At 42.1% G+C, this 24,858-nt stretch overlaps 1 protein-coding gene across 15 annotated transcripts in view; it reads left to right on the plus strand.

Annotated features, from left to right (window-relative positions):
* Window positions 1-24,858, plus strand: part of ZNF385D (zinc finger protein 385D) — a 560,232-nt gene that overhangs the window by 404,427 nt on the left and 130,947 nt on the right. The window contains exon 1 of one of the 15 annotated variants that reach the window (XM_081164660.1): window positions 4,694-4,721. The exons of 12 other annotated variants lie outside the window; for them this stretch is intronic. In XM_081164660.1, coding sequence (XP_081020786.1) covers window positions 4,709-4,721 — 13 coding nt within the window. In that variant the 5' untranslated portion in view covers window positions 4,694-4,708. Of the gene's footprint in view, window positions 1-4,693; window positions 4,722-4,761; window positions 4,914-11,600; window positions 11,626-24,858 lie in introns of those variants that run through there. 2 more of the 15 variants (XM_081164659.1, XM_081164661.1) reach the window with 2 other exon arrangements.

Consider the following 24,858-nt stretch of genomic DNA (forward strand, 5'->3'; position numbering starts at 1 on the left):
GTCCCCCCCCCAAAAAATATAGTCCTGCCCCCCACAAGGTCTGAGGGACAGTGGACCGGCCCCCTGCTGAAAAAGTTTGCTGACCCCTGCTGTAGGTCGTCCCATTGCATATCACAAGTAACTGGCATCACATAAATGCCTGGGTAAATAGATCTATTTTAAGTTGGCACTGAAAAGAAGTCACATCAACCACACCTCAGAGGGAGGGCAGTCTATAAGTGAGGCCCCACCACAAAGAGGGCTCTTTTCCAGCATCATTGCACCCATCCTGGTAACAAGACGTTGAGAATGGCTTTCCTTGAAAATCTCAACACCAGGGCAGACTCATATTGCTCTTTTCATCATTTGTGTCATCATCCTGTGTGCTTTTGCAAAGTTGGTTAATATTGCTTGCAACACTACCTTAAATATCTTGAAGCACCTTCTCCCATTTATTCTCTGCTTTGCTAAGATCTGTAGATTCAGCAAGGTTCCCTTTCTGAGATTAATTTTCTTTGGCATGTGGAGCAGAGCACCACAAAAAATCTAAATAAAAAAATCTTTCCATATCCTGTGCATCAAACTATCTGTGATTATTTTTCGGGAGTAGTGCTTTTCAACAGAAACAGTATGAGCACTGCCAGTTGAAAAAAATATATGAAAAAATGTGATGGAAAGGCAGTGGAACTTTTTTCCTGCAATCTAAACTTCAGCATATCCAAGAGCAGGCCTTTGGACCTTTCAGTGCGATTTGCTTTCCCCTCTAAATATCTGAAGTCTTGCCTGCGCTGGAATTCTCTTCCTTAAAAGGCACAACAGATCCATAGCTTGAGAGACACTTAAAAGGCTTTCCATTTTGTCAAGCTTTGGGGCACTTTGATATCAGTACCTATATATCAATTTAGTGCATTGAATACACCACAGTATGGCAATGCTGTTGGTGGGGAGACCCGCATACACAGCCAGAGTAACATGCATGGTTGAATATACAAGGCATTTTTTTTCAATTTTAAACATAGCAAAAAATGTTAAAGGCACATTCGATTGCACATCTACCTCTCTTCCAAGTGCACATGCAGCTTTGCACTATCATAGTCTTGATTTTTAATGTTTACCATGTTTTATAGTTTTAATCACGATTTTAACTTGATTCAATTATGTTGTTATTACTATACACCTCAAGCATTTCTGAACTGGAAAGCCAAGTTGTAAAAGGTTTCAGAAAGATGGATTTCACATGAATTCAGTACGGAAATTTTGCAGGTTTCATGGCACTTCCTAGTAAATAAAGCCCCCAAACCATTTAATTCTATGAAGGTTAGTATTCTGCATGAGATTGCATGCAGATATCCAATCCAATCCACATAGTATATGTAGTAAAACTGGTATTGAGAATGTTGGAGGGGGGCTTGGCTACAGGATATAGAATCTTATTGGTTAAGGTGAAAGCTGTTGGAAAAGGAAATGATAATACTGTAATGTATTTTGAAGGGGCAGAGATCAAGGAAAGGGAAAGTACCTATACTTTTTTACTTTAGCCTGCTATGTTACATACCTCATAGGGACGCAAATGCGCGCGCGCACACACACACACACACGCACACACACACACACACACACACACACACACTCATTCTTATATCAGTGGTTTTTGCACTTAGCTACTCATGAATATGTGTAGCAAAATTATATTAACATCTGTTCATGAAACACTTTTGTATGAATTTTCTCTGAATACATAACTTCTTACTGCTTTACAGGAGAAGAAAGAGTTTAGTTATATGGCCAGAATTGAATAGAGACAAAGCTTGTCATTTGATGCTTGCAGCAGGGCAAAACTGAAGGAACAGAAACCCGCCATTTTTGTAAATGTCTTGTTTTTGCTTATTTGCCCCGCTCTGCTTCCAGAGCACCTTACATAAAATCAATAAGAAACAGCACAGTCCCTGCCTGGAGCGTCAAGATTCTGAAAGACACAACACAAAAGGAAAAGGGCGGAGGAGAGAAGATGAAAACAAGCAAGCTCAGGCACCAGTTCTTAAAAGTGTTAAAGTTTTCAAAATTATCAGCTTGAATGAAAAGGGTTCAGGGAGAGGAAAACCTAGAGTGGCCCCTGTTTCCCATCACTTCCTCTTCTGCAGTCAGATGGAATGGATGCTACTTGGTGGCACTTGACGGTGAGATGGAGCCAATACGCTTGTGTACATTTCCCCTCACTTAATCATGTATTTCTCATTAGGGAAGTGCAAAACTTTTTCCTTTATTTCCATATAGATTTCTGCTGTTACATTCCATGATTTCACATATCCACAGAAACTCATCTTTTACGATGGCACCTTCTAGTCTCATGAAAAGGGTTGTGTTTCTCTTCCGTCTTCCTTCTCGTTTCCCCAACAGTTTGTATATCCAGCTGCCCATTCTAGAAATTTAGTTGCACAAGAACTTGGCTGTGCTCTTGAGTCCGCGCTGGTCCAGGATTCCCATGTGACAGCTGATGACAGCATTAGCTGTGCTGTTTTCCAAATAGACATGATACTGAAGTGGTAATTCATGATTGTGCAATATAGATTCTGTACTGTGCTCTGCATGAGTGTGCCTTTGAAGAATACTTGCAAACTGAGACTGGTCTAAAATGTGGCTGCCAGGTGTTAACTTGGGTTGTGCCCACTCACTGGAGAGGAAAATCCAGAGAATTCCCCTGGCTGTGGTGGAGAACTTGATCTTCACGCTTATAAGACCAATTGCCAATTTCATCTATAGGAGGAGGGGCTGTGTCTCTCTCTAGTTTCTCCCATTCACCACCAGGATTCAGGATTAATTAATTAATCCACACCATTTATAAGATCGAAGAATTGTGTGCAAAGGCTGCAAACAGAAGCAGTGAAACTGATAAGTTATGCAAACACACACACACACACACACACACACACACACACACCAGACACAGATACAGTGGTACCTCTAGATGCTAACGGGATCCATTCCGGAGCCCCGTTCGCATCTAGAAGCAAACATAACCCATGTCTGCTCATCTGCGCATGCGCGGGTCACGGTTCAGCGCTTCGGTGCATGCGCGTGACATCATTTTGAGCGTCTGCGCATGTGGTGAAACCCAGAAGTAACATTATCCATTACTTCCGGGTTGCTGCGGAGCGCAACTTGAACGCGCTCATCCTGAAGCACATTCAACCCGAGGTATGACTGTACCCAGTGGCGTAGCGTGGGGGTGCAGGGGGGGCTGGTCGCACCGGCCGCAACATCTGGGGGGGACGCGCTCGCACTCACAGCTCTCTGCCCCTACTAAAATCCACGGGTTAGGGGGCGCAAATTACTTGCCTTGCCCCGGGTGCTGACAACCCACGCTACGCCACTGACTGTACCTCTACAGTCACTTAATACTTTCTACTTTAAAGCTGAAACAGAAAATGGCAAAGGAACTTCTAAAGAATCATTACTGTAGTAGTTCAGAATTTTTTTTCTTCCATCATTGCTGTCTTAATACACAGATACTGTCCAAAATACTGCACATCCAACCATATACCCGCCCCAGCACAGTATGTACAAGAGTTTGCACTTCCAGTTTTTCCCCTGATGGAAATTAAATCAGATAGATTTAGACACAAAGAGGAAATATGTTATACTTGTTCACACCAGGGGAACATCTGTACCTGAAGGTGGAAAGTGGACTTTGGAGCTTCCCTCATTCCCGTTGCAATGCTTTCAAGATTTACTTTGGATTTCTTGTATTTTGGCAAATATGCAGTTAAAAAACTAAATTGCATTATTAAAATAAGTACCAAATAATTATATTTCAGGATTCAAAGTTTTATTTAATTGTTATGCTGTTTTAATGGGCTTCTTCACCCCTTCATTTTAATTATGGATACTCATTTTAATGTTTTGATGCAATTGTTTATTGTGTATTTTAATTATGTGTGACCATATTTTGCAATTGATTTTATACTGTATTTGGAAACTGTTCACAAGCCGTTTTGGCAAGTGAGTGGTATATAAATTATATAAGACCATTTAGTTCTATGAAATGGTGATAGGGGTTTAACCAGTTGCAAACCACCTCAACCCAAGGAATCACAGCCTTGATATCACAATATAGATGGGTATATAGGTTTGACAGCTTAACATCACCGCATGCCTTCAATTCAGGGATCATACACACTTTCCTCCTCATTTTCTAGGCATGGTCTGTGCTTTAAAGCTCTGTGTCTGAGCGCCTTTCCTGTTTTTGCTCCCGAGTTTTCCTTGTGAAAACCTGCTCTTTAAAGCTGAATTGGAGCAAACGGCAATCCACTGAACACTCGGATGGTGTTTGCTGCAATTCACCTTTAAAGAGCTGTTAGAGCAAATGCAACACAGCTGAATATTCCATCCTCAGTGTTCTATAATTGCTACCTTGGTTACAGCACCCTTTAATTTACATCACAGCAGCTGAAGAAGGTGGAAGCCGAAACACTTTCCTAGAAGAATTCAATATTTCTGTTTTGTTCCCTACTCTCTCCACCCCCTGCACCTCCCACACTTTTGTAAAGATACATGAAACGCAGATGATTGTGTTGACAGGAAAAAAATACTCAACATGCAACTGAAGTACATATTAAAAAACTTCATAAATGACTGTAACTATTTACAAAACATTGAAAAGAACATAAATTTCAAGCTAGCAAGGCAACGGTTTAACTGTCATATTGTCACTTTCTCCAGAGACTAGCAGATGGAATATTCAGGTAACCCTGGAGACAACCTGCAGCCTATACAAATATGTATACAAGCTCAGTGACACAGCTCATATACTGTTGTAACTCCAACAGATTGGGCCAGATACATGTATATGAATGCGAGTTCTTAAAGATGCATGTATAATGTCTTCACTTACATGTTTTCTGAGTAAATCATTATGTGTGAAGCCAGTGCCAGCGGTAAGTCAAAAGTATGCTCCTTCCCTATCCCTTTCCTCCTTCAGTAACAGCTATTGAATTTAGTGGGGAGCATCACTTACCAATAGCTGAGCTATATTTATTCCTAAAAATACACTTTCTCTTCTCTTATGACTCTCAACTCATATATCCAGATGTTGCTCTGCTGTCAGCTAATTCTTTGCCTCTCTTCCACACTTTGTGTCAACTGCTTTAGGGACAGCAGCCCTGTTTATGAAAGGGTTTTATTCTAAATCATTAACAATTGGTGGTGTTTCAAGTAACTCATTCCTTGGTCCAGAAGGGAGAGTATTTTGTCATTTTGCTTCGTGAGCTTGTAGCATTGTGAATCATCATCATCTTCTTGTTATTTAGTAGCAGTTGGGGTAACGTAGGAGAAAGCTGTATCTGATCTGCACATTTTTTCAATAAAAATTGTGTGATTTTAGTTAACCTCTCAATTTCATATCCTTTCATTATGGAGTGTTGTGTACATTTTGTTAAAAAAAAGAAATTGTTTACGTATCAGTGTTGGTCAAAGTACTACTTGTTTTGCTTTTTTTTTTTTTAACCCCACTGATATGTTCCATATTCATATTCTGCAAAAGAAAAAGGATCAGGTTTTTTTATTAATGTGGTGCATTTTAATATAGGCACTCTTAACAGATTTTAGTAGGGAAAGAATTACCGTATTTTTTGCCCTATAAGACGCACTTTTTCCCCTCCAAAAATGAAGGGGAAATGTGTGTGCATCCTATGGGGCGAATGCAGGCTCCAGGAAGCTATCCGCTAGCCGTGGGAGACCCAGCTCTCCCAGGGCTAGCGGAGAGCTTGCCTGCACCCAGAAGCTTGGGGCGCGCTGAGCTCCGCACGCCCCAAGCTTCGGGATTAGCGCAGCACTCCGCTAGCCCTGGGAGAGCCGCGCGGCTCTCCCACGGCTAGCGGAGACCTTGCCAGCACTCAGAAGCTTGGGGCGTGCTGAGCTCCGCATGCCCCAAGCTTCGGGATTAGCACAGCACACCTGGGGGGAAAATAAAAAAAAACTCCTTTATTTCCCCCCAAAAAAACTAGGTGCGTCCTATGGGCCGGTGCGTCCTATGGGGTGAAAAATACGGTATCTAGTTTGGCATCTTCTGCTTACTGAGATTAGATCATCCGTTTTGCTACAGGACAATCCTACAGTGAAATAGTGTGGGAATTATTTTGGTGCAAAACATGATAAGACTCAGCTTTCCTTTCCAGTAGATTCCCTTTGTGATAGTTCTGACTACTGCCTATACCTAGTCTTATTGATCACCCTATCTGGAGTTCAGAAGGAATAATTAGGTTAGTATTTTAAGAATACAGTGGTACCTCGGTTTACGAACTTAATCCGTTCCGAAAGTCCTTTCTTAAACTGAAACTGTTCTTAAACCAAGGCGGCTTTCCCTAATGAGGCCTCCTGCCACCGGTGCCCTTCCACTGTTCAGATTCCGTTCTTAGACTGAGGTAAAGTTTGCAAACCGGGACACTACTTTTGTGTGGTTTGTAAACTGAATAGTTCGTAGACACGGCTGTTCTTAAACCGAGGTACCACTGTATAAGCAAAACCTTGCTGGAGCAGACTGAAAGTCCATATAGTTCTGCATCCTGTTGGCCAAACAAAGACTTTCGGTGGGGGGAACCCCAAAGAAGGACTTGATATGAACATGCCTTTCTGCTCTTTGCATCAAGCAACTGGTACTTGGAACTTGGAGGTTCCATTTTTGTCACCATAGCTTGTAGCTGCTGAATGTTGTGAAAATAATGGCAATAAAAAAGAAAATAATGCTATACATAGACCATGGGATTCACTACCAGGAGACATTATGATGTCCACCAGTTTTGATGGCTTTAAAAGGGCACTGGACAAATTCATGGAGTTTAAGGCTTTCAGTGGCTACAAATCATGATGGCTATAGATACTATATCCAAGATCAAAAAGCAGCATGACTCCGAGTACCACTTGCTAGGGAGAGGACTGTGGGAGAGGACTGCTGCATCAGGTTGTCCACTGTGTGAAACAGAATGCTGGATTAGATTGGCTGTTCTCATTCAACTCTTACCACGACTGACCTAATAAACATGAACCCCCCCCCCCAATCTTCTGTCAAAGCCATCTAAGCCTGTAGCACATCTAGTGGCAGCAAATCCATGTGAATTATGCATTGTGTGAAAAAGTACTTCCCTCTTTCTCTATCCTTTAAGCCTCCACTGGGTACTTACTAGTAGTCTTTTCCCCCTTTTTCCTTTTAAAAGAATAGCCTCCCAAACCATATGTCATAAGGGAAGTGCTTCAATCTCTTGATCATTGTTGTCCCTTTTGTCCCTTTTCCAGCTTTAGGGTTGATCTGAGATAGGAGATAGGATAAGTTTATCCTATTTTTTAGTATTTGATGTTGTGTTGTGTTTTTACTATTTTTGTTGTTGTTGTTGTTAATATAATAATAATTAATAATAATAATAATATGTGTACACACTATGCAAAATACAGGCCTAATCACTGGTTATATAAATGTCGTATTATCCTTCTGTTGCCTTTTTCACTGCTGCTGGTAGACTGAGTTAACATTTGCACTGCACTACCCACTTTGTTGTCAAGATGTCATTCCTGGTTAGCCATGCCAATTCGAGCTGCACATGTGAAGTTGGGGGTTTCTGCCTCATTCGTAAATTGTGTTTCACTTACATGCGTTGAACCTGAACAACCATATGTAAACATATGAATCAGCCCCATTGGTCCATAATGGCCCAGGCTGGTCTGCACTGATTGGCCGTGGTTATCCAGGGTCTTGGGTCTTGGGTCTTGATTCCTTTAAGTGGAGATGTCAAAAATGGAACATGGGAGCTTATGCACACAAAGCATGTGATTTGCCACTGAACTGTGTTTCTACATTGAACTGGCTGTTTTGTTGACAGTCCACCATTTTTAAGAGGTCATTCTGGAGTTTTTCACAGCCTGTTGGGGAGAGGTATCAACCAAACACATAGCTTGGTTTACTTACACACATCATCTACTGTTATTGGTTTATTGGTTATGTAGGCACCTCACAATAATGTTCTTGTGGTCTGCTGGTGTGAGTTTATCTGCACACTTAATATGTTGATGGTCCTGCACTGTGAGGTGGGTGATCCAGTAAACTAGCTGTGCACTATTGATATGTTTTATTTATTTACAGCAATTTATATTGGCTGACCAATAATAATGCTCACTGGGTTGTTCACAAAATGAAAATAATAAAGTACATGGCTTTATAATAATACTAAAATACAATAACCATAAAACATGAAACTGCGGTATAAGTATGCTGGCAAATTGGTTTTTTAGAATAACTAAAAAATACAGAATAGAACTGTGTTGCCTGCATGTTTGCTTCGACACCCTGTTGAAGGTGTTGCGTCACCTATTCAAGGTGTTACCCGAGCCTTTTGGTCTCTAGGGGAGGTCCTCCCTGTAGTCCCACCAAAAAGGGTGGCCCGTTGTGTGAAATAGAGCCTTCTCTGTTGTGTTATGTTGTGTTATCCTATGGAACTCATCTTCTGTCATGGAGACATGGAGGTGGCCTAGAAGATACCCATTACCTTTCAGAATGTGGAGCAAAACACTTGTGGAATAGCAGTCTACTCTTAGCTCCTGTCCTGAGAGAGAGAAAAGACCAGTTAAAGCCTTTAGGAAGTTCCATTTGACATGGCTGAGCTTGGGCCTTGTAACTATTGGCTTATGTTCAGTCTGAGAGAGAACCAGAGCCAGACAGTCAATTTCAGATCCTTGATTTGGCAGAACCCCAATAACACAATTGTTGAACAAAGAAAAAAGCTATTTCGAAACCCGCATCAATTGTTGACTAGTTTATGCCTGACAGCATAGATGTTTATAACACTTGTAAATGTAAGTGATAGCTAACTACAAAACTTATAAAAACCTTATAAATGTCTAATCCCATTGTGAAATCTATCCAGCCTCTGGCCCCATTCAGGTTTTTCCTTTGTAAGTACTAGTAAAAAACAAACAAACCCCGAAATATCTTATCCCGCCATCTCAGTTAGATAAGTACTCTATTGTGTCTTTGTAAATGATACCTTTAAACACTACTTTAATCCATATTTTAGTCAGCTCAGGGTGGTTCAAGTTACAGCGTGTATATAATAAAGTAATGCGCTCAATTCTAAAGAAATCAAAACAAAAACAATGAATATTTGATTGTTTTGAACTAGCTGAATAAACATAGGGCTCAATCCTACCATTTTTAGGTCCCTTTGACTGAGGTCATGGTTGGTTTTCCTGTTGAAATAAAGGGATTGAAAATGCTTAACTTGGCTTGATTTTGCCCTTAGTATTTTGCTATATGCTTTGGAGTTGCTGGCATACTACATACTCTCCAACATTTCTCAGGTGAAAATAGGGACATCCTATTCTACATCAGGAAGCTTCTCCCATGCTTGATCTTGCTGCACGCATAGACGCCATATACACATCTACATCGGATCCCTCTGCTGAAACTGCCTCGCAGGATTGTTTTAAAGAAAAAATACGCAAAGGAAGGGATCGTGTACAACACCTTCCACAGATAAATGGAATAATGAAATTATTTTTTAGCTATAAGCTGCCTTGAATCCCTTTCAGGGGGAAAAGATGGGATATGGTGATGATGATGATGACAGAAACTGAGAATGATCAGGAACATACCAGAGAGTAAACCCTATTGAACTCAGTGGGACTTACTTCTAAGTACAAATGTTTAGGATTGCAGTGTAAGGCTGCCCAGTCTGTACCCAGTTTCCTGGGAGTAAGCTGCATTGAATACAGAGGGACTTACTTCTGAGTAGACAGTGTAAGGTTCCATTCACAATAACACAGCACTCATTTCAAAACATGATAGCAACATAAGAGAGGAAGAAATAATTTTATTTTTTAATCCCGTTGTGGTTCTCTTGAAAGAGCAAGTTATGTTCAGAAGACAGTGGAGGAGAAACTTCGAAAATCTGCTGATGATATAAGAGTCCTCTGATTAACAATTCTTGCACGTGTGTGCTTATTATACCATAAACATGACCTTTATAAAAATATTAGGAAAAACCAACTGTGGAACTTGCCAGGTCAAAGCTTTTTAAATGTCAACAAATACAATGCCTTTACATTAATGTGGCATTACAGTATCTAGCAATAGATTTGCTAGCAAACTTTCCCCTGGGGTTTTAATGTTTATATTTAAGGTGTATTTAATGGTGGTGGGGATTTGTCTTGATCACTGATGGCATACATACATTATTTAATTGTATACCACCTTTCCACAATTCAAACCATGCTCAAGGCAGCTTACAACATTAAAAAACCCCTGTAACTACAACATAGCAAGTCATAACCAATAAATAATACATTAAAAATACAAAACCAAAGAGCCATTTCCACATAACTCTAAAATAAAGATACAAAAAACTCCATAAACAGCACCCCAGCCTTATATATTTACTTCCCCATCCAGAATTATGGGAAGTGTAGTTTGGTAAGAGTGTACTAGGAATTGCAGATTGGGAGGTGGGGTAATCTACAGTTCCCAGGATTACGGAGTGCATGTGCTTCAAAAGTGCCTTAAATGTGTCATGTGTTTGAAACCACTTTGTGTTGGATGCCTACAATATTTAGTTAAATACAACGAAATGCCATAATAGAAGAAAATAGGTGAGGCATTGTCTCTCCTCTCTCTCTCTCTCTCTCTCTCTCTCTCTCTCTCTCTCTCTCTCTCACACACACACACACACACACACACACACACTGCACTCTGATGTGAGGGTAGATGTTGTTCTTTTTACTTTTTCGTAAGTTAGCTATAAACAGCATTATAGATGCTACATAAAAATACTAGATAATCATCTCAACACTAATGATCTTTTTTTAAAACAACAACAACAACAACAACCCTGTGAATACATTCCAAAAGACTTTACTAGAAATAACTTACAGCAATATTTCTTAACTCAAGACCAACAGTTGCACAAATAATGAAACAGCTTGCTTCACATATGCAAAACAATTGTAAACAACTTAAGCTTGTCTTCTCATGCTCAATTGTAAGCCCATAATTAGTACCTGGGGAAAACCTGTCATGAACTGGCAGAACAACAGGGAGGAGGAATAGGAACCTGGCGAGGGGGTGTAGCCATGAGTGGGACACACTGGGGCAAGCTGGGGTTGGGGAAGAAGAGGTTGGTATAGGCAGTACTCACAGAGTGATGGAAGATGACGAGGGGATGGGGGTCAGTGTGCAGGAACCAGAGCAGCAGGACCCATCACCAAGAGCCAGAGGGGGCCCTGTCTCCATGAACCTGGCAGGCTCTGACATGTAGGGAGCAGCAGGAGTGGCTCTCTAAGAGGCTGGCTGAAGCAGGCAAGGGCCCATAGCCCAGCTCCCTAGCTGGCCGGGTGGGGCTAACTAGCTCTGAGAGGAGGTGTGTGATTCCTCAGCTGAAGTAGGCTCAGAACAGATAAGGGTCACATGCCTCATCAAGTCCAGATGCTGCAATCAGCATGCAAAGTGAAAAAGGACAGCAAAGCTGAGGTGGTGTCTGCTCAACTGCCCATGTTGATGGACCTCAGCTTGTATACTCCAGGATCTTTGCAGTACTGTTGCTTTGGTTTGGACTTTGGAAAAGTTGGTTGACCCTGGACTGGGGATTTGACATGCTGACATGCTGCCAGGTAGGCCAGCAATTCTGTACAAAACCCTTCTCTAATGCAATGTTGTATTATAGCTGTCCTGTCTGATACTCTGTTCTTTTAATCTAAGAAACTATGTTAGTGTAACCATCAAGGGTATACTTCCAACATCTATTAAGCCAATCTGTGGAGGAAAGTAATTTACTGGGTCTTGATTTCCTTGTGTATAGGTGTCACAAAGTACAAGACCTTTACATTAATGTAGCATTACAGTGACTAACAATAGATTTATTGGGTTTTAATGTTTATATTTAAGGTGTATTTAACATGTGTAGGGAATTTGTATTATCATTGCATACACACCACACATTTGAAGCACCCTCCTCCCAAGATTCCTGGTAACTAGCTTTTAAGTTTGCTACGAGTTGTAAACTGTAGTTTTCAGGATTCTTGAGTGAGTCAGATGAGCATGTAGTGTTTGGTGGGTTTGTGTATAGCCATAATTTTTAATGACTCATTTGCAACCTCTGTGTTATGAATATAGAATCATAGAATTGTAGGTTGGGAAGGGACACCGAGGGCCATCTAGTCCAGCCACCAGTGGAATCGCTGCTATACAAATGTTTTTACTTCATGCTAATGAAATGCCATAATAATATAAAATAATAAATATTATTATAGGGTGGTGTATCATCCAAAGTACTTCTAGCTTAGAGCAGGAGCTAAGCTGTTAGATGTATTTTGTTTTCCCCTTGTGTGCATCCAATTCTTTTCGTAACTGTTTCCCACAGATTTCAATGGTGTGATAATTATTTATGCCAATTCCATACCCCCAACATGTTGAGTCCCAAAACTAGGATGCATGTCTTCCTGTCCATGCTCCCATCTAAGATAACAGAGCCCAAAAGACACACATTTCTCAGTGCTGTGCTCTCACACATTTTCTGAGTGTTGCACAAGATTGTGGCCCTGAAAAAGCCACAGGTTTTTTTTTTTTGGGGGGGGGGAATCTTGGTGCGAAATCACATACGATCACTGTGACCAAAAAGGCTACTGTGCTCTTACAGGGGGAAAAACCAGGATGTCCTGATTTTTCCAAGACACTTGAGGGAGGTATGCAATTCTAGGCTGGCATAGATGGGGGCGCCTCACCAGTGAATAATGGGGCCTTATAAGATTAAAAGGCTGCCTTCAACTTGCCCATCCCAATGTGTGCTGTAACACCAGCTATTGTCAGCAGGAATACTCATGGTAGATCTTTGCCTACAGAGCTTTCTGTACACATAACAAGGGCCTCTGCAGCATGTGAGGCCTGCCCACCAACAGAGTTCATCTTTCCAGGCAGCAAAGATGCCTGCAATCTCTGCTCTCTCTTTACCAGTGGAGCTGTGGGGTCAGGCTCACTCTGCCCACCTGTTTTGTCATATATACTAGCAGCATGTCAAAGAACAATCTAGCATTTGTATTATTTAAGTTGCCTGTGGGAGTAGGAGAGAAAATAAGAGTTAATTGTCAATCCCTGTGTTAGATCTCAGATGACTGTAAGAGTTCGACTCATTGCTCTCACATCAGGGTTCATCGCTGATCTGTCATTGCTTCACTGTTTTACACACAATGACTCTCAGTCAGATGTCTGAACTGTTTTCATTGGCAAAACTCAAGAGGGGGAAAGTGTGAGAGTTAAAATCCGAAAGTTCTGTTTGTTAAGGGTGTGTTTGTGTGACACATAGAAATTGCCCCTTGAAATCAACAAGGATGCATGCAGGTGACCTGGAGCTGATATTCCCTGGAGTGGAATTAATTGAAGATCATATGCATATATCCTTTCATTCAAAAGTACTAGAACTTTTGAACAATAGTGTGGGACTTTTGTTATGAGCTACTGAATGGAAGTTTGATCATTTCAACTGCATAGCGCTAGCCGGCCCAGTATTCTGTACTGGCTATGTAACTTATAAATTGGTATATTTTAAAAAATGGATGATTAGATGTTACAGTGCTGTATATTTTTCTTCCACATTGGCCCTCTTTTGATGTTGCAGGATCCAGGGGATAAAATCAAAGCTTTTTCTCTTTTTTCTCTACCCATTTTCTTGTCTATTGCTTTTGACAGTTTCAGCAATACAGGTCTGGTGTATTTATGTATCTAAGATAACCTTTTCTGGCTCAACAACTTTGGGGGGGGGGGGAGTGTCCATATTTTTACCTCTTGAAATATGGCAACCCTAATCCAAGTATCAAACAATATTTAAGATAGGATGCTGGCAATTAAAATATATATATATAATTTTTTAAGAAAGTTCAAATGCTAATAAGCCTTGGGATGAGTATCCATTTGGAATGTGAAAGCTGGGCTTTAGCTGCTAGCATTTCCTGCCAGTACATGTTTCTTCCAACCCCCATGAGAATAGCACTTCTTCAAACAGCAGAGCTAGAGTAAGGAGCAGTGGGAAGCAATTATTGTACAGTCCCTTTTGGCATAGCCTAAATAGCAGGGACAGGGCCAAGATCTGTGCAGGGCAAACATAGCTATTATTTCACGTCTTTCCTCCCTGCAGTTTACCTTAACGCTTTATTTGCTGAACCACAGCTTAGGCTCAGAGTAAATAACAGAGGATCTAATCCGGAACACTTTCATCATGAAGAAAGCCACGCAGTCCTTGTTTAAGAAACTCGATCTGTAGAATATTTAAGAGGTTTTGGAAACTATCAGGTACTATGTTTCTGGACTTCTTGCCTTTCTCTCCTAAACAAAACAACATTGTTGCTTTTGTACCCGGAGAACAATGCTCTGTTTCAACCAAAATAATTACACAATGTGTCCACAAAGGAACACGCTGCTCTTCTTCTGATCTCCTTATTTCACAGATGATTTCACAGTCATGTGGGATAAAGAGCAGCATGTGTTGCCTCCACTTCAAATTTTCAGTTTAAAAAACCCTCCCTGATTAGGAACTACAATAAGCTCTCGTGTTATCTGTCAATTGATGAATATGAAACTTAAGCATTTGTTAAATGACTGTGGGGGAGAGGGAGACACCAGATGTCCAACAAGGTGAGAATAATGTGCTATTGCTAGATAGTGGTTGGATTGTGAAACGTAGGTGCATGTATGTGGAACTCCTACTGTCTTTTGAAGAGGAGGAGGATTTGGTGTTCTCAGCTTTCAGTTCTTTTTTTTTTAATGTTCAATATACTTAGATGCATATTCCAGAATTACAGCATTGAAGGGAACAGGGACACCAGCTCCATGAGAAATTAATTCAGTTCAGTAGAAATGAATTCATATTAATTTAAATTTCTAGTCAAAGCTAAGATAAAAAACATCAGATGCCTATCAATCGTTCTAATTAGCAAACGACAATAGTATGAAAGGTGGCTTTATATTTATATGTTTGAATGTTTCAAATAGATAATGATTATGTCATTTTCATTGTTAAGAGCATGAGTCATGCCACATTTCCCAAGAAAATAATTTGTTCAACATTGCCAAGAGTATTGAAGATTCACATGAGTATTTTTTAGTTGTTGTATGATGCCAGTGAATGGTCAAGTGATTCCTTTGTGCACCATCTACCCAAAACCCAAGCTGTTTTACTTAGACTGCATATCACCACCCAAAAATGCCAAGTGAATTAGCACTGAGATGTGTGTACAATCATCATAGGCGCCGACTCCATGGGGCTTGAGGGGGCCCGAGCCCCCTCAAAAATTCGTTTGGGGGGGGCTCAGCCCCCCCAATAATCTCGGGCGGCGGTGGGCGCGTCCGCGGCTTTTATAGGGCGCCCGGCGCGCACCAGCTCGATAACGGGCACCGGCGCGGCGGGGGGCGCCGGGCCGGGGGAGGAGGGCGGCCGGCCTGTCTCCTTGGCAACCCCATTGAGCAGCGCCGGCTCCCCCGGGAGGGCCATCCCCCCGCGCCGCCGATCGCCAACACCGCCGACGCTGTGGCTGCCCGAGCCCGAGCCTGAGCTTGAGCCCGACCCGGAGCCCGAGCCCGACCCGGAGCCCGAGCCTGAGCCCGAGCCCGACCCGGAGCCTGAGCCCGAGCCCAAGCCCGTCAGTCAGTCAGTCAGGAAGGAAGGAGAAATGGGGAGGGAGACGAGGGAGGAAAATTGCGCGCAGGGTGAAGAAAGGAGAAGGGCGAACGAGACGAGCTTCCAACCCAAAAAAGGGCTGGAAGACTGGGAGGATGCAGGATCGGGAAAGAAAGCGACGCCTTCCCCGCCCGCGACGTCGCCCGCTTGTCATTGGCAGCGCAGCGGGCGCCCAGAGGGGCTGGGCACCGGCGCAGGGCCGCTCCGCAGCCGCGGAGGACAGCTGCGCGGCTAGCAAGGTGCGCCGCGTAGAGCGCGGCCCTTGTGTGGCCCGGTGGCCAGGCAAGCTCGGGCGGGGACCCCCATGCAAATCTAAGACGGGAGAAGAGGGCAGAGCAAAGGGGGTCCCTTCCCCAACCTCCGGCTCTGAGACTTCCCTGAGCCCCAGAAAAGCGAAAGGATTTTCTCTTCTTCTTTTTTTATAAATATTTTATTAAGGTTTCAAATACAAAGTTAGAAACATACACTGAAGAAAAAAGTAAAAGAACAAGAAAAAGAAAAAAAGAAAAAGAAGAAAAGAAAACCAACCATTCAACACATTTTTTATATAACTAACTGGACTTCCTCGCATCTCCCTTACCCTGCATTCTTTATAATAAAGATATCAGCAAATTATTACCTTGTTTCGTACCTTATTTTGTACTTTTCAAATACTATACCTCTAAATTTAACATACTTTTCATCAGTTACTTATATCTTAAATTAAACATAGTATTACCTTAGATTTTGACCTTTTCTTACTTAAAATATAATTTCCTGTTTCCCAAATCTAATTGCTGAAGCTATAGTTTCCGAATCGTGTAAATTTTTAACATTCATACAACTTATATTGTTTTTGTAAATAGTCCTTAATTTTTTTCCAGTCCTCTTCCGTTGTTTCTTCTCCCAAATCTCGGATTCTGCCAGTCATTTCAGCCAGTTCCATGTAGTCCATCAATTGCGTCTGCCACTCTTCCAGTGTGGGCAAATCTTGTGTCTTCCAATATTTTGCGATAAGTATTCTTGCTGCTGTAGTTGCATACATAAAGAAAGTTCTATCCTTCTTTAACACTTTCTGGCCAACAATGCCCAAGAGGAAGGCCTCTGGTTTCTTGGGAAAGGTATACTTAAATACCTTTTTTAACTCATTATAGATCATTTCCCAGAAGGCCTTCACTTTTGGACAAGTCCACCAGAGGTGAAAGAATGTCCCTTCAGCCTCCTTACATTTCCAACATTTATTATCAGACAGGTGATATATTTTTGCAAGCTTGACTGGGGTCATGTACCACCTATAAATCATTTTCATAATATTTTCCTTCAAGGCATTACATGCCGTGAATTTCATTCTGGTGGTCCATAACCTTTCCCAGTCCTCAAACATGATGTTATACCCAATATCCTGAGCCCATTTTATCATGGCTGATTTGACTGTCTCATCCTGAGTGATTTTCTCTTCAACCTGCCCTCCATCCTCTTGCAGAAAACTCTTTGCCTGCCCTGCCCGTATCTCGTTTTTGCTTTTTAATTCCACACACGCACCCTTCGGACTTCGTGGCAATCGGGCGCGCGGGTGCGTTTCCTAAGAGAGTGAGGACCCCCGCCTCCTCCCCACCTGCTCCCTCGCCAGCCAGCCAGCCGCGCGCCCTAGCCGGAGAGCCCCGGCCGTCCCCGTTGCGCAATCGGCTGGATCTCCCTTCAGCAGGCTGTGCTCACAACTCGGCCCAGGGACCCCCCAGCAGCGGATCTCCAGCCCAGCTGAAGAATCCGGCAACAAGCCCCCTCCTCCCCAATCGCTCCGCCGAAATACGCTCCAAAACCCCCCAGATAGGCCGCCGGCCGCCAAGTCTAGTGGCGCCCTGAGCGAGGGTCTCTCCCCAACACCGCCACCTCGAACTGCGTTCTCCCGGCTACCCGAGCGAACCAGCAGCAGGACCCCGGTATGGGCCCCCCCAATATTTTTTATAAGTCGGCGCCCCTGACAATCATGTTCATCCAAACATGCATGCAGCACATGTTGTGAGCAGGTACATTTACAAGTGCATGCATACATTGGGTAGAAATATCTGACCCTCCAAATGTTCTATCAGCACCAGCCAGGATGAACAGTGGTCAAGGATTATGGCAGCTATAGCATAGCAACATCTTGGAGAATTGCAGGTTATCCATTCCAGAGATTCCCTAAATCAGAAGCCAGTAGGGAAAGCATATATATGTGAAACAAACTAAAGTCTTGTTCACTTACCTCTTAAGACACAAGAGAATATCATGAATAAAAAGAGAAGGGACATGGGAGTTGATATGTTGGCAAATCCTAGACATCAATATTTTAAAAATGTAGATTTACAATTTATGTCATATGGAAATGCCAACAGTTTTAAAATTTTCCATAGTGGCGTTCATACATTTTACATTTTTTTCTGTCCACGTTCTTTGGAAAGAGCTGTTCAGAAATAAAGCTGGAAAGTTAATATCTGCTCTGCCAACCATCATTATTAATTATGTATATATATAGAGGAAAAAATGAAATTTACTCAGGCTAGTCAAGAACAATAATTTATCTTCAACGATGACAAAGTCAATGGCAAGTTGAAAGTTTCAGATGTTTTCAGTTTAACAAAAAAAGGGTTGAAAAAATGGCATTCATTTTTTCCATACTTTTTTGGGGGGGGAAGTGTCTTGCTCCATTTCCAACCTCTGAAAAAAATTATCCTCTCATTCCCTCTCTCAAGTGTGAAACACATTCACTTGTAGCTAGATGTCAGGAAATAATAGCTTCTTCATGTGATCAATCAATATGTGGCTCCGTTATTCTCCACCCCCTGTAATATCATTATCCAACACAGAGACAGTGGAGCAACATTTTAAATACACACTTTCTATATTGAAAACACTTGAGAGAAAGAGGAAAAAGTAGCTTCGTTGCAAGCATATAACCTAGTTGCAATATGGAAGATGTTGTTGTTGTTGTTTAGTCATTTAGTCGTGTCCGACTCTTCGTGACCCCATGGACCAGAGCACGCCAGGCACTTCTGTCTTCCGCTGCCTCCTGCAGTTGGGTCAAACTCATGCTGGTAGCTTCAAGAACACTATCCAACCATCTTGTCCTCTATCGTCCCCTTCTCCTTGTGCCCTCCATCTTTCCCAACATCAGGGTCTTTTCCAGGGAGTCTTCTCTTCTCATGAGGTGGCCAAAGTATTGGAGCCTCAGCTTCACGATCTGTCCTTCCAGTGAGCACTCAGGGCTGATTTCCTCAAGAATGGGTTGGTTTGATCTTCTTCCAGTCCATGGGACTCTTGAGTCTCCTCCAGCACCATAATTCAAAAGCATCAATTCTTCGGTGATCAGCCTTTTTTATAATCCAGCTCTAACTTCCGTACATCACTACTGGGAAAACCATAGCTTTTACTATACAGATCTTTGTTGGCAAGGTGATGTTTCTGCTTTTTAAGATGCTGTCTAGGTTTGTCATTGCTTTTCTCCCAAGAAGCAGGCGTCTTTTAATTTCGTGGCTGCTATCAATGCTAATTTTAAGTATGTAGATTTGCAGCTGCATACTACAAATGGGTCAGCGGCTGCCAGCAATATGGTAGACATGCAAGGGTATTTATGTCCCCTCCCCCTTCAAGAACTGTGTAATGCAGTCAAAATTGGAAACTATGCTGGAAATTCAGCAAAATATCAGTGCTCTTGTTCTACAAAAATCCTGGAATTGATCTATTTATGAGGGAATACGCCCAGGTGCTCAGTACAAAATAAGTGGATTGTTTTATCCAATTTGACAGGTTTAGCTGTAGCTTGTGAGTGGGAAGGCAAAGGTAGTGGCACCTTCCGAGTGGTGGCACTGCATTCCTTGGTGCTAAATGAAGCAGAGATGGTGTGACTCTGAATTGTTGGTGGTCACAGTGGTACTTTGATTTAAGACCGTAATCCATTCCGGAAGTCCGGTCTTAAAACAAAGCGGACTTAAAACAAGGCATGCTTTCCCATAGAAAGTAACTAAAAATGGATCGATCTGTTCTAGACAATGAAAAACACCCCCTAAAACAGCAATTCAACACAAATTTTACTGTCTAACGAGACCATTGATCCATAAAATGAAGGCAATAATCAATGTACTGTACTATAAAATAAATAAGATAGTATTGTAGATGAAAAAAAATTAACATTTATTCTTCTTACGTGCACTGATGATAGTCATTGTTTGGATTGGGGGGGGGGGAGGCTTTTATCCATTTATGCAGTCACACAATCAACCAGTAGCTGAACTGGGTTCCACACAGTTACAGAAACAAGTCACAAAAACAAAGTCACAAGCGACGGTCACAGGTCAGCCCCATAAAATGAAGTCACAGTCAAAAAACTGAAAAAGCCACACAAACCAAGATGCGAAAAAGATAGCAAAAACAAAACCTTCAAATATCACCTCTGTGTTGCGTGGGTGCTCAGGACTCAACAGGAAGCCTCTGATTAGCAGCGAGGGGCTCAATTAACAAACGAAACACACTCAACAGGAACCAGATGATGAAAAGTGACCCCTAAAACAGCAGCTGGGCCCGACTTATATATAAAAAAAGGACTCAAGACGGAGCACTCATTTCCGGGTTGCAGTTGGACTTAGTCCAAAACAGACTTATAATAGACTGGACTTTAGTCAAGGTACCACTGTACTGCATTGGTACGCATACCTGCAGACTTGCCACCAACAACTCAGGATGGCACCATTTCCACTCTCCTTCATGAGCCACTCCCCCTGAGGCGGGGCTACTATGTCTGCAACTTTCACCCAGTTCTGTCCAAAGGAAAACTAATTATAGCCATTCTTTGTTTCTTCATGATAGTAAAAGCTTCATTTTCTGAATCCAGCTGCACAGTCTGAAGTAATTAAACTTATAGGTCTTATTATTGCAGAGCTAGTGTTCTTCTGGCTGCTAATTTATTTTGAGCTGTTAAAAACTTTGTACTTACGTACAAATGATTTTTTTTTTTTAATGTTGACTTGAACATGTAAATGTCACTATAAGGTTGTGTAGTGGTTGGGAGTTACTCGTGCGTAATCCTGCCCCGTTTGAGCATTGGATTGCCTGGTTAAACCCTCCGGACTGCACAGCCCATCTCAGCGTGGCTGCCCTTAGTCACTCGTAGAATCTGTCTGTGGGCGTTTCTTAAAGCGCTGGCAACATAAGAGCTGTTTGACGCCCAATCGTCTCCGCCTCTCACTGCGCGGGAGTCTCCTGCGCAGGGTGGGCGTGGGCAGCGGGGTGCTTGGGCTCTCCTCACTAACTTCCAATGAAGAGTCCTGGAGCCCCTGCACCTCCCTGTCCCGTTGCTCTCCTGGATCCCTGGTGTTACACTCATTCTCTTCCCCTTCTTCCCAGCTGAGTCTCCCCCTAGCGCTGGGACCTTCTCCTGCAGAATCAGAGACCCTCTCCTTCTCGCGTGCCTCTGATGTCAGTTCCCTGACAGGTTGCTCCATCTTTTTAGGGAATTTCAGAGGATAGTAACTTTAAAAATCCTAGGACTGAAATCCTTGGGTTTACAAAATATGGGCTGGCAAGTCCAGTCTATTATAAGTCTGTTTTGGACTAAGTCCAACTCCAACCCGGAAATGAGTGCTCCGTCTTGAGTCCTTTTTTTTTTATATAAGAGAAGGATTTTGATAAGATATCTGCTTCTTGATACTAATCGTACAGCTGACAGGAAAGAGTTTAGAAATGGGCACATTCACAGTGATAGGATCTATAGATTCCCCAGAAGCAAATTCTTCTTTCTATCTACTTCACACACAGCAGAAAATGGTGCATACAGCTGTCTGAGATGTTAACAAACGGTTAGCAGGGGAGAGATTTAAATAGTACTTCTTACTGCTAAAAAACTTGAATAGTTTTTACAAGAGTGGAACACTGATGAGCAGTTATGAACAATGATAAAATCAATGCACTCAGAATGTACTGGACTTTTCTTGTCCTAGAGGTCTTTTGTCTTTGCTTTCATACTTACAAAGGACAATCAAAAGAGGAGTGCCGTAGCAAGCTCTTTGGAATAGCGCTTGAATTAACCCTTTAAACTAGAGAAGGATGGAAAGATGTGATTGCCATTTGCAAATATATTATGCACGCATGGACATAACTGAATAGTGCAAATACAAATTACTTGAGATGCAACAAAAGCAATTTGTGTAAGAATCAAATGCCCAACATTTAAAATGTTTGTTATCTTAGTGTGCATGTATTATGTATGTTGAAATCAATTTACATAAACACGGAGGAAACTGCTGCCACTTTGCATTTTTTTATATCTGTTAATGTCACAGTCAGTTTAGGAGCTTCAAGTTGTTACTGCTGTGGAAATATCATGCATCTTGTTTATTTACATATTCATAACATTTTATGTTCTGTTAGACTGTATCTGATCCCATAGTTGGAATGTTGTCATAGCCCTCAGATCAACAGCCCTCGGTTCCCTGATGTAGCATCAAAACAGAAGCGAAAGAATCACTGGAAGTTACAGGGAACCTTCAGTACAGTGGTGCCTCGGGTTAAGAACTTAATTCATTCTGGAGGCCCGCTCTTAACCTGAAACTGTTCTTAACCTGAAGCACCACTTTAGCTAATGGGGCCTCACATTGCCACTGTGCCACCGCCACGCGATTTCTGTTCTTATCCTGAAACAAACTTCTTAAGCCGAGGTACTATTTCTGGGTTAGCAGAGTCCGTAACCTGAAGCGTCTGTAACCTGAAGTGTATGTAACCCGAGGTACCACTGTTTTGTAAAGTATCTCCTACACTCAGACAGAGTTTGATTTTGCCTAAATCCATCTCCCGTGCTGCTTTTTAAAATGATGCATTTTAATGTGGAAATCATATGTACACTTTCTTGAGAGTCAGTCCAACTGTGCAGAATGGGATATGCTTCTGAGTAAGCATGCTTAGAATTTGGCTGCACGAATCACTGTGCACTTTATGTAAGAAGGCATGTAGGTATGGGACTTTCCAAACAATTGCTCCATTGTTAAGAATCCAGGCAATATTGCTTCAGCTAAGGCATAACGGTTTTGTATTTTCCAAGAGCTAGAACTGCAATTTTGAATTGATAGTAAAATGCCATTCTCCTCCTAGCAGGAATATAGTTGTGTAGTTGTTATACACTATCCAATTGGATAGTGTATATGAAGTAAATGCCAATACCCCTTTCTCTCCCTCTCACACACACTCCTTACATGTTTTTGTGTGACTGTTAACTTCTAATGTGTTTTTTTTGAAGAGTCTTCCAATACTGATTCTGTAAAATGATCAAGGTTATTAGTATGCTATGTCAGCATCGCCCTAGAGCCAGTGCACCAACTGGACTCTTTTGCACCTCAACCCCGACTGGGCTGGGCGAGCTGGGTAGCACCGCCAGAGACCTCCTTTCTCACAGGAACAGGTCACAGTGCTGTGGACTCACAGCTTAGAGCTGAGAGCACTGGATTCACTGTCTCAATAATACAGTCGTTGCGCAGCAGATTTTTGCAGAGTCTTGCAGAATATAAACCACTCGGAGAGCAGCTCTGTAAAATATCTTCCTTTTATTCTGTAACTACAACTATGATACAAAACTATATACAGAGCTGAATATTCTAAGCATAAATCAATGCTACACTGAGAGTCTGCAGCTGCTCTTAGCAGCAATCTTATCTCTAGGATCTCTAACACTCTCACTCTCTCCGATACACTGACTGACTGACTGACTCTCACACACACAGATATGTTGCTGGGCAGAATAAGTAGATAGGCAGGACACGCCTCCTTCTCTCTGTGGAGTCAGCAGAGACCATCAGGAGATGGTCAGGAGATTCTTGGGTATGGGAGGGGTGAAATCTCCTCATGCTCCCCTGCCCTTTACTTGAGAAACTAAGAGCACAGCAACTGGTGTGGTGTATATTTCTTATTGGGATTGTACAGAGGCTTCCCCCCTCCCTCTGGGAAAAGGTCAGGCTAGAGTGAGTCATTGTACCTGCTGCCATTCAGACATCATGTCTTTAAAATAAATCATAAGTTCAAGTTCAGGCAAAACTGTCAGATTTCTGATGGAGAAGGAAAGAGTCTTGGTGGATATGCTGTCCTGTCGCTTCATTTGTCCTGCATATCTCCCTCATTTAATTTTATCTATATGCCAGCAGTATGAAATCTTTTAAAAACTGGAGGTAGATTTAGACACACATTCATTGATTAGAAAAGTCCTATGTCAATTTCACAGGAAGGATTTGCCAGCTAACACATATTTAAGTCATTAGGTTTGCATGGAGCGTAACATATGGCTGTACCTGCTGTGACTTGGGTAAGAAGCATGGAGCAAATCTTTGGGACAAGAAGGAAATGAGAGTTTTTACTACTGGTGATATTCTTGGGTATGGATTTGCCAAGTTCGTGATATTCCAAAATAGATTTGTCATTCACAGACACGGGCACGACCAATATGTCCAGGAGCCAGACAGATGTAACTGTCAGACAAGACTTGGATAAACCCTAAGATACGCACTTGAGTTGTATTGGCAATTGTGTGTCATTGAGTGTTCTAGTTTGTTAATGATCCAAGGGCCAAGCAGTCAGGCAAGCACACTGAAATTTCAGATTGTATTTTGTACCTAATGCAACTAGTGGCTCTGATAAATGAGGTGCTCTGGGTGTTCTGCTGGATGCAGAAGAGATCATGGCCAAAGTGTTTGGGTGATATCTGGGAATTTCTTGCTGTGAACTCTGTGGATTTATAAAAATGCTATCCCATCTGCCTGGAAATTCTCAAGGTTCCCACTGTTCAGTTAGTCAAATCCCAAGATATTAGATTAGTGCTGACAAACAATATTACAACCAACCCTTGCATCATCCTCAGTGACCAAAGAGCCTTCTCTTTTTTGAAAATGTAAATAGAACCCATAGATCTTAGATGCAACCCTCTTTATTGGGAGTGGCCAATCTGTGGCTGTCCATGATTCTGTTGGATTTGGCCTCCCATGAGCCCCAGTCAACATAGCTAATGCTTGGGGTCTTGGGAGAGGGATCAGACAATATCTGGAGGGCACAGGGTTAGCTGCCCTTTTTCTGTATGCTATAACAGTCATTCTTATTTAATCTCTTCTGTTCAATTACAATATTGCACTGATGTACTGAACCAAAGTAACACTCTATGTAGCCAAGTTTCTCACAGCAGTGCCTTAAA

The sequence above is a fragment of the Podarcis bocagei genome (genome assembly GCF_964188305.1).
Source record: "Podarcis bocagei genome assembly, chromosome: 12".
Lineage (NCBI taxonomy): Eukaryota > Metazoa > Chordata > Lepidosauria > Squamata > Lacertidae > Podarcis > Podarcis bocagei.